Source organism: Eumetopias jubatus, unplaced genomic scaffold (genome assembly GCF_037043125.1).
Source record: "Eumetopias jubatus isolate StellerSeaLion01/CBP00866 unplaced genomic scaffold, mEumJub1_p1.0 scaffold_1, whole genome shotgun sequence".
In the NCBI taxonomy this organism is placed as follows: Eukaryota; Metazoa; Chordata; class Mammalia; order Carnivora; family Otariidae; genus Eumetopias; species Eumetopias jubatus.
Window position 1 is genome coordinate 69569776 of NW_028274807.1, and position 10951 is coordinate 69580726.

The 10951-nt window shown below is 41.0% G+C and overlaps 1 protein-coding gene and 1 pseudogene across 3 annotated transcripts in view; one reads left to right on the top strand and one right to left on the bottom strand.

Moving 5' to 3' along the window:
* Positions 1-7697, bottom strand: part of SNX4 (sorting nexin 4) — a 69564-nt gene extending 61867 nt beyond the window's left edge. Inside the window, exon 1 of one of the 3 annotated variants that reach the window (XM_028091317.2) lies at positions 7587-7697. In XM_028091317.2, coding sequence (XP_027947118.1) covers positions 7587-7676 — 90 coding nt within the window. In that variant the 5' untranslated portion in view covers positions 7677-7697. Of the gene's footprint in view, positions 1-6148; positions 6253-7535 lie in introns of those variants that run through there. The other 2 variants (XM_028091316.2, XM_028091319.2) reach the window with 2 other exon arrangements.
* Positions 7698-10070: 2373 nt separating this feature from the next.
* LOC114199418 (cytosolic iron-sulfur assembly component 2A pseudogene) lies at positions 10071-10951 on the top strand (annotated as a pseudogene).

Here is a 10951-nt window from a genome sequence, read left to right on the forward strand (position 1 = left end):
AGAACTTATCAAACTCAACATCCAAAGAACAAATAATCCAATCAAGAAACAGGCAGAAGACATGAACAGACATTTCTCCAAAGATACACAAATGGCCAAGACACATGAAAAAATGCTCAACATACTCGGCATCAGGGACATACGAATCAAAACCACAATGAGGATACCACCTCACACCAATTAGAACGGCTAACCTTAACAAGTCAGGAAACAACAGATGTCAGTAAGGATGTGGAGAAAGGGGAACCCTCCTACACTGTTGGTGGGAATGCAAGCTGGTGCAGCCACTCTGGAAAACAGTATGGAGGTTCCTCAAAAAGTTGAAAATAGAGCTACCCTACAACCCAGCAATTGCACTACTGGATATGTACCCCAAAGATACAAATGTAGTGATCCGAAGGGGCACCTGCACCCCAATGTTTATAGCAGCAATGTCCACAATAGCCAAACTATAGAAAAAGCCCAGATGTCCATCAACAGATGAGTGGATAAAGAAGATGTGGTATATATATATATATACAATGGAATATTATGCAGCCATCAGAAAAAATGAAATCTTGCCATTTGCAATGATGTGGATGGAACTAGAGAGTATTATGCTAAGCGAAATAAGTCAGTTAGAGAAAGACAATTATCATATGATCTCACTGATATGTAGAATTTGAGAAACAAGGCAGAGGATCATAGGGGAAGAGAGGAAAACATGAAACAAGACGAAACCAGAGAGGGAGACAAACCATAAGAGACTCAATCTCAGGAAACAAACTGAGGGTTGCTGGAGTGGAGGGGGGTAGGAGGGATGGGGTAGCTGAGTGGACATTGGGGAGGGTATGTGTTGGGGTGAGTGCTGCGTATTGTGTAAGACTGATGAATCACAGACCTGTACCCCTGAAACAAATAATGCATTATATGTTAATAATAAAAAAAAGGGGGGGAAAGGAAAAAAAATAAAGTTGTTTAAAATAAAATCCATGAGTGAGCGCATGGGTGGCTCAGTCGCTAGGCGTCTGCCTTTGGCTCAGGTCATGATCCCAAGGTCCTGGGATGGAGCCCCGCATCGGGCTCCCTGCTCCGCGGGAAGCCTGCTTCTCCCTCTCCCACTCCCCCTGCTTGTGTTCCCTCTCTTGCTGTCTCCGTCAAATAAATAAATAAAATCTTTAAAAAAATAAAATAAAATCCATGAGTCCATACGGAAAAGACAAATAGAAAGTCTGATGAGGAGCAAGATACTTTCAATTTCAAAGTATGTCCCACAAAATATTAATTACAAAAGGGGAAAGAGTTACCTGATATTGAAGACTGGCAGAAAATATGATTCCCAAGTATCGGGCAAACACATATCACATGTGAACTGTTAAGATGCAACTAGAACATAGATAGCATCACTTCAGTGGCAATTTCTGCCAAAGATGCATAACCTCAATTTAGTCATAAGGAAATATAAGCAAACCCAAATTGAGGGGCATTCTACAAAATAACTGGTTTCTAATCTTCAAAAGGGTCAAAGTTACCAAAGTAAAGACTGAGAAACTTTCAGATTGAAGGAGACTAAAGAGACGGTACAATTAAATGCAATACATGCATCTGGACTGGATCATTTTGCTCTGAAGAACACTACTGGTGCAACTGGCAAAATTTAAACAAAGTTTGAGGATGAGATAGTAGTCATTTATCAATGTTATTTTCCTGATTTTGATGGTAGTACTGTGGCTACATAGGACAATGTCCTTGTTTGCCCCTAAATACTGAAAAGTTTTTAAGTAATCTCTACGCCCAACGTGGGGTTCAAACTCATGACCCCAAAATCAAGAGTTGCAGGCTCTACTGACTGAGCCAGCCAGGAACCCCTCACACTGAAAGTTCTGGAAATGAGATGAGGGAATATCATGATGGCAGTTCAACTCTCAAATAGTTCATGGGAAAAAGTATCTTCATACTGCCCTTGCTTATAAATTTGATATCATTTCTATAAATGAGATTATTTCAAAAAATTCTTAAATAGTCATAATTACATAAATAATTTTTGTTTCAGTTGTTTGGGGGAAGAAAACAAGAAAGATACATGCCTTCCAAATCATTAGAGGATAAAACCAAAGAAATTATCGCCCACAAAGGAAAACGCAAAAATAGAAACCAGAATAAGAAAGTATAAAACCTCACAGAAGAAAATCAACTAAAAATAAAGCCAGTTAGGATAATGCAAATGTTTTAAATTCCCTATAGTAAACAAGAGAAAGACTTAAAACATAACACAAGACATAAAAATTGTAACATGGGGCAAACACAAATACGAATAAACTGAAGTCAAAAGAAATCAGTGATCAGTTTAACATGAGGCCAAGCAGGTAAGCAGGAAAATATAAAATAACTGGAAATCAGGAAAAAATAAAAGTTTGTAATTAGAAGAGCCAAGGATCAATTCATTCTCTGATTAAAAACCAGTTTGCCATAATCTGAATCCCATCTCTGCCACAGATTGGCTATGTTAACTCTGGGCAAATTTTTTAATCTCTCTGCCTCAGTTTCCTCATCTGTAAAACGGGAATTAAAGTACTTAACCTCAGAATGTTATCAGAAACATTTAATGAGTTAATGCAGGTAGAGTTCTAAAAGTTGCCTGGTGTATAGCAGGAGCTCAAGTATTCCCTATTACTTGTAACTTCAAGGTTTTTTTTTTAATTATGAAAATAACACAAGCTTGATGTATAAAAATTGAAAAATGTAAGTAAAATTAAGTGAATATAAATCACCTGTATCCCACAACCCAGCACTAACCACTGTTAATACACTACTGTTGGTGTACTTCCTTGCAATCTTTTTTTTCTACGTTTGATGCTTCTGTGTTACTGAAATAGGTCAAAGATCTGAAGTTTAAGAACTACCCAAAGAATTTACTTTCCTTAGGAGATACGTCTACAATGGCCAAAAGTAGCAGGTATTATGTTAAAAATAATGTATTTACTTAGGCCTATGAGTGAAGCTTACTTCAGTTATAAATAAAAGTTATATGACCTGTTTTCTTGTGCTTTTTATCTATAAAAATATATATTTTTTAAAAATAGCACAGTGATTCAGAAAACATCAAGTTTTTTTTTTAAGATTTTATTTATCTGACAGAGAGAGAGACAGCCAGAGAGGGAACACAAGCAGGCGGAGTGGGAGAGGGGGAAGCAGGCTTCCCGCTGAGCAGGGAGCCCAACACGGGGCTCGATCCCAGGACCCAGAGATCATGACCTGAGCCGAAGGCAGACACTTAAAGACTGAGCCACCAGGTGCCCCAGAAAACATTAATTTTTATTTAAAATAAAATATATGTTTGAACCATTTTTCAGACTGAGTCACAACACATTCATGGTTCATGAAATCAATTTGGTGGTTTGTGATCAATATTTATTTCTTTTTAATAATAAATAGAAGAATGTCAGAGAATACTGCATGAAGTAATGATTAAGTATTGCCTCTTGGAACAACACTTATGTATAAAAGGATATGTATGCTGATTAGGTTGTAGAAAATGTATTTTGTACTGTGAGTCACCTTTGAAAAACTCAGAGCTGCTGAGGTAGAAAAATGAGGAAAAAGTTCTTGAATGTGATTTAATCACCTGCTACTAAACTGATACATTCTTTAACTACATTTTCTTTTCCTTTTTCATGTTACTCACCCACACAAGGCTCAAACCTTGCCCACAGCCCCAGCCTACTCCACTCAGTTCTCTGCTGCCTATCAGTAAAGGTGTCACGGGGTACACCGATTGCCAACCAGTAAGCACCAGTTGCACAAGAACTCTTTGCCCCCACCAGTACTCCCAGGCCTAGAGTGCGCTCCCTGAAAAATCACTCATGACTCCCTCAGGCCATGATTTTTCTCTGGACAAACACTTAAGTAAACTCAATGGAATTTTCCAGCCTAAAAAGTTATCTTGCTTCCATTCCCTTGCTATTTCATCTCTCTTGCGCCAGGACTAATTGCTACCTTCTTGGGGATTGGAGTCCTCTCTCATTTTTTCCATTTTCTAAATTATTTTAAATAGAACTGACACTACTTTAAAAAAAAAAAAAAGAAGAAGAAGAATGCACTCTTCCCTCTTGGGGAAGAAGTATGAAAGAAAAAAAAAAGGAGACTTCTCATCAAACAATGGAAAAGAATTGAAGACTCACAGAAAGAAAAATAAGAGACCACAGAAGAGCTGATAGCAGAATTTAAAGAATCCTGATTAATGATGTTTAAAACCAAAGGAGATCTGAGACTCAGTCAGTGCTTGCTTCTATTACCCCTAGGTGTAGGGCAAATGGTACAAATTACTCTCAGCCCAAATCTGCAGTCAAAAATAAGGATGATGAGGCAAGCTTTCTGCATCTCTATACTCCATCTGCTAGATATTTTTGTGGTGAAAAGCTGCTTGATAAATCAACACATTTTTAATACTTTCTTTTCTTCTTAAAATTGCAACTTAAACTAAAAAACTTAAATACAGTATTGGAGCAATTAACAAGTCTATTTTTAATTTTTTTTTTTTTTTTTTTTTTTTTAATGAAGCAGCATGGCTTACTGCAAACAGCACTGATTTCAAAGCCAGGAGGACCTGGGCTCAAATCCCAGCCATACCACTGACTAGCTTGTGAGCTTGGCGAAATTACTTCTCTCTGAACCCCATCTTTATCTGTCTTTTGGGGGTAATTTACAGAATTAAATGAAAAGCAGAGCTTACTGTGCATAGCACCCACAAACAATAAATCTAACTTACCTTTCTGCTCAGACCACATTCCTATCAATAACAGTTAACTAAGTGGTTACCGTTACTGCAATACTTCTCAATTGAAAATGGACTGGAGAAGAAGAGGGGATAGAAAGAGGGAAAGGTAGGGGTCCTGGCTGGCTCAGTTGGTACAGCATACAATGACTCTTGATCTCGGGGTCATGAGTTCGAGCCCCACGATGGGTGTGGAGATTACTTATAAAGAAAAGAAAAAAGAGGGAAAGGGAGTAGATGGCCCTCAAAGGGGAGGCTTGGGGCTTTTGGCAGGGAGGGGACAATGTACAGAGTACATGTGAATGTATATGTTTAAACGACTGATTCTGAAATAATTGATACTGAAAATAATTGTCCAAATGGCTTGTGTCTCTAGAATCACAAAATTAAGGAGCTGCTTTAGGAAACCCCATAAGTTTGGTCACTGGTGAATGGTACATTTACAAACATTTTCCTAAAATGTCAGGTAATACAACTTTTACTATATGATAGCATCTTTGGGATTTCAAATATCTTAAACTGAATATATATAGGTTTTTTAATGAGGTACTTATAATTACTTTTAAATTAAGATAAATGGAGTTTATACTATAGCTGTGACTTCATATTAGTTAATTATCTTCACAAAAAAATTACCAAAAAACCAATTTTTTTTTAAAGATTTTTTTTTTTTTTAAGTAGTCTCTACATCCAACATGGGGCTCAAACTTACATTCATGAGATCAAGAGTCGCACAATCTACCGATGAGCCAGCCAGGTGCCCCACGAAAATTTTTATCGTCATAATCAAATCAAAATTAAATTCATGATGCTGTTGTCAACAAAAGATATGATCCTTGCCTTTTGAAACAATCTAAAATTGCTTTAACATATACCCAAGAGATTGGCAAATATTTTAAGGTCTGAAAATATTAAGTGTTGATACAGACAGAAAGCATCAGGCACTGCTGATGGGAAAATAAGTTGGTAAAATCACTTTGGAAAGCAATTTGGCACCACTTACTAGGATTCAATGCGCCAATACCCTACAATCCAGCAACCCCACACCTAAATTTGTATTAGACATTTGCACCAAAAGATATGGAAGAAGTTAATGATAGTTATTTTTTTAGAAATAAGCAAGAATCTTGTAATAACCCCAATGTCTGTAAACACAAGAAGAAATCAACTGTAGAATATCTATAAAATGGTAGCCTATAGAGTCGTGAATATAAATGAATTAAGCCACAGTTTGGATGAATCCCAAAAACATACTGAGCTAAGAGAGGAAGTAAAATTATATCACTTATGTAAATTTCAAAATCAAGTAAAACAACATGTTGTTTAGGGATACATATGGTAAAATTATAAGAAAAGCAAAAGAACTGTTAAAACAAAATGCAGAATACAGGTTACCTCTGTGGTGGAGGGAGTGAGCTGTAACCCAGGAGAACATATGAGTGCTTCAATTATTTTGTGAGATAATTATTTATTCTTTAGTGATGACATACTTCACAATAAAAGTTTTTTTAAAAAGGAACACAAAACCTAAGTCACAGATGGAAACCTGCATAAAGAGCAAATCATAAGAGCCAAATTTATGAACTAAGAATACACACACTTCTTCACATTTAATATGAGATCCTGACCTTTCCACAAATAATTCTACATTTTGGAAAAAATTAAATGAAAAACTTAAAACTCACCCCAAAAAGTCTTTATGCTACCCTATGTATCTCCACACTTCCCTAAGGCGAAACCTTCAACTACTGCGTATGAAGTTCCTGGTTATCTGGTCTCTAAACTTTAAATAAAGGCTTTCTAGTTACATTCAGCAAACAACCTTAACTTTTCTTTATCCGTATACCGTAAGAATGGGCAGTTTTATATTAGCACTAACACCTGTTCCAGAAAAAAGGAAGCAAAATGGATGATCAATGCACACTGTTGGAGAGAATGGTGTCATGTGGAGTGCTGGTTTCTGAAATGCTTCGATTTAGCCCGGTCTACCTATCTTGCATTATGCGTGAAAACACTTTGGAATGAAAGCAATTACACATATAAAATGATGCATTTTCTCCTCTCCTCAATGAAAATCACTAAGGGGCTTCACAAAGCAGGGGCTTCACAAAGCAGGTACATGGGATATAGATGACAAACCTCACTCAACTGGGAAATACGGCACTGCCTCCAAGTGAAGAAACTGCAGACAAATACGGAGTTTAATTTTTTTTATTTGTACCTTTTCTTGAATCCGACACTTTCTTCAATTTCCTGATGGTGGCACCAAGCGAACCACCCTTTTGAACCCCCAACTTGTTCTTCAAGGCCCGCATTCCCTTCCTTCTCCAGCACCGCTGCCCACTCTCCACGATGCCTCGGTTCGGCCATCGCCTCTGCACAACCCTTCACCAGGATGCCAGGAACAACAGTGTTCCTCTTCTGGTCCAAACCTCCAGGTCCCGCGGACCTCTGAACACCGCACCTGCTCCAGCCCGGCGGGTCCCGGGCTCCGACCTCCCCGCCCGCGGGACCGCACCCACACATCCCCTCCGCTCCCCGCGCCACCGCCCTCTCGGCCCTTCCCTTGGTCCCGCAGCGCCAGGCGCTCGCCCCTCCCCCAAACCCCTTTTTTCCACCGAGCCTCCCCCTCACTGCACCTGTGGCCCGGCCCCTCCACCCTGCTGTCCCCTCACCGCGGGGCCTTCCCGGCCGAGCCCACCGGCCCCCGCCAGCCCAGCCCAGCTCGGCCTGCTAGGCCCCGACACCAGGCCCCGTGGCCTCTGCCGCCCCTTCTCCTCACCGTGCCCTCCCCGGAGCCCTCGTCTCGGGCCCCTTCCGCTTCCTCACTGACCGCGGCCTGCAGGCCCGCGTCGGGGTGGCCCAGTGGCTCTAGGGGCGCGGGCTGCAACTGCCGCTCGGGATCCCGGGGTGCCTGCTCCATGGCTGCGGTTTGGCGCGGCGGCTCCAGTGCGCCTGCGCCGCCGAGCAGCGCGCCCCGCCCCCCGCCTCCCTGCCGGCGGTCCGCTGGGGCTGAGACCCACAGAGTTCCCAGCGGGTGCTTAGGAAGTGGTCAGCTGCTAAGCCGGGAGACCCAGAAACCCGGGAGGACGGATGGAGGGAGAGAAGGGGAGAAAGGCAAGGGGAAGGTGAAGAGCAGAGTAGACACTGGAACCATTGCGGTTGGCGATCACCTAGAGAAAAATTGAATCTCAAAAGAAATCCGAGGCCGCGGTCTGAACTTCTCGCTCTCGGCCTCCGTCTCTCCTACCTTGTCGGTTCCATTTTTTACCTGGAAAGATCAGAGCGCCATAAATTAAAAACTTTCAGCAGTTCGAGTAACACATTCAGCAAAAGGTAGCAGGTGCAAGTTTTTGAGAGAAGTGAAGAAGTGAAGCGTTTGGCCGAAGCGGTGCGTGAAATCTCTTGCGTTTCATAAAGCCCTGGAGATCTTGTCATTTTCTACGAACATGAACATCTCCTACCGAATTTTCGGAACCCGATTCCTTGACAAGAATTCACTATGGTAACCTAACGGGAAAAGCTCACTGGGTGTACCAGGCTGTGTGGAAGTTGGGGTTCCTTCTATACAAAGTCTGGTCATCGGTTTTTCAAGGAGAGAAACTGATCTTTCTGCCGAAATACTTTGAGGCTGTGACACACAACTTGCTCTTTCTGCATTGCTTTCTCTGCCCCGCCCCCACTTGGCGTACTTCCCATTCGTCCCTAAAATCACAAGTTATAATGTCCAAAGGCTAATATCGCTTTGTTAATAAATCAGTTAAGACCTTTCTCGTATTACAATTATTTATTTATATGTCTAGCTGCCCCAACCGGACTTTGGACTTTTTTAAGGCAAGGACCCTATCTTTTTTTTTTCTCCCTCTGACCAAACCTAGGACATTTACTCAAATTTCAAAAGGCATTTTATCACTTTATCAAGGATTGTTCATGCTAGGAAAATTCTCAGGAAACACTTTTATTTTTTTATTTTTTAGGATTTTATTTATTTATTCATAAGAGACACACAGAGAGAAGGCAGAGGGAGAAGCAGACTCCCTGCTGAGCAGGGAGGCGGATGTGGGACTCGATCCCAGGATCCTGGGATCATGACCTGAGCCGAAGGCAGACGCTTAACAATCTGAGCCACCCAGGAAACATATTTTTAAATCAGAAGACTATTTTATTAATTCATCACAAGAGGGATAGATACCTTCCCAGGGACAGATTTGTAATCATTATCTTGTGCCCTTTTCCCAGTTTTGAGATACTGAAAAAACTAGGCCCTAGAGCCTTTAGGATAATCGCTCTGGGCTGGTGACTTTGGTGTCTCATCCTGCAGTAAGAACAAGGAAAGGAGCTCAAGTTTTGACAAAGCATTCACGGGGGTGGGGGGGGTGGGGGGGCTAGTGCTACATGCTATTTCTGAAAAGAAAAAAAAAGGAGAAGAAAACTAAAACAGAGTAGGAACATCTGTTTCCTCTTCATTCTGAGGGAGAACAGAATACAATGACCCCAAACTAGGCCACTTTGGCATGTGCATTATTTTGAGCTGAAAGCAATCAACACCCAGGAAAATTACTTTTACCTCTCCCTTAACTACCTAAAAGAGTTTAGGGAGGCCTGGCCCAGAAAGACTACTACTACCAGAAATAACTTTTCATCTGAGTGACCCCTGTGTATGGCAAGGCAAACATCTAATTATCAAACATCTGTTTTTATTGTCCTGGGAATTACCCTACTTTCCTTTGAGGCCAGGGCCCCTATCCCATTTCTTAGCTCAGGATGGCATAGAAGCTTCAGTTGCCTGACATTTTCTTATTCTTATCGGGCTCCCATACCTATATAATTATATTTATTTTTCTCCTGTTAATCTGTCTTATGTCAATTTAATTAACAGACCAGCCAAAAGAATCTAGAAGGATAAAGGGAAGGTTGCCCCCCACCTTTTACAATTCACACCTCCTTTTTGGTGGAAAAAAAAATTCAAGATTGCCTTTGATATCAATTATAAGTAAGCTAGATATAACTTTGTCCCTATATTTTCTTTTTTTTTAAGATTTTATTTATTTGAGAGAGAGAGAATGAGAGATAGAGAGCACGAGAGGGAAGAGGGTCAGAGGGAGAAGCAGACTCCCTGCTGAGCAGGGAGCCCGATGTGGGACTCGATCCCGGGACTCCAGGATCATGACCTGAGCCGAAGGCGGTCGCTTAACCAACTGAACAACCCAGGCGCCCTGTCCCTATATTTTCTTAAGAGAGAGCCTTGAAGAAACCAAATTTAGAAAAACAAAAGGGTGCTTGAAGAGTCTAAAATCAGGGCAGGCTCAGAGACGGTGGCTCGGATGGGACAGTCGCCAGGGATGGCGGAGCGTGAGGATGGAGCGGGTGTCCGGGCTGCTCTCCTGGACGCTGAGCAGAGTCCTGTGGCTCTCCAGCCTCTTTGAGCGGGGAGCTGCCCGGCAGCCCCGGATCATGGAAGAAAAAGCGCTAGAGGTTTATGATTTGATTCGAACTATCCGGGACCCAGAGAAGCCCAATACTTTAGAAGAACTGGAAGTGATACCAGAAAGTAGTGTGGAGGTTCAGGAGATAAACGAAGAAGACTATTTGGTTATTATCAGGTTCACGCCAACAGTACCTCACTGCTCTTTGGCAACCCTTATTGGGCTGTGCTTAAGAGTAAAACTTCAGCGGTGTTTACCGTTTAAACATAAGTTGGAAATCTACATTTCTGAAGGAACCCACTCAACAGAGGAAGACATCAACAAGCAGATAAATGACAAAGAGCGAGTGGCAGCTGCAATGGAAAACCCCAACTTAGGGGAAATTGTGGAACAGTGTGTTCTTGAGCCTGACTAATAGCTATTTTAAGAGCCACTTAACTTTAATTGTTTGATATTTTTGTTTAAATTCTTCGTAAAATGTAAAAGACATGTTTAATACATAGGTGATTTGTACCTCAAGGCGTTTTTTTAACAGATGATTTGCAAGCAAGATTTAATTATAAGTAGTACCTAGTTTGTTCAGTGTATAACATTCCCAGGATTTATAACACTTAAGTGATTGGACAGAAAAATATTTTCTAGTGACTATGTGTCAGATGAGTTGCTATTTTTCTGGTGCCTCTTCTGATAACAACTACTTTTCATGTCAAATATTTACTGTGCCCAAGTGTATTCAATTTAAATCATTGTAGCATAAATAAAGCAGAGATGA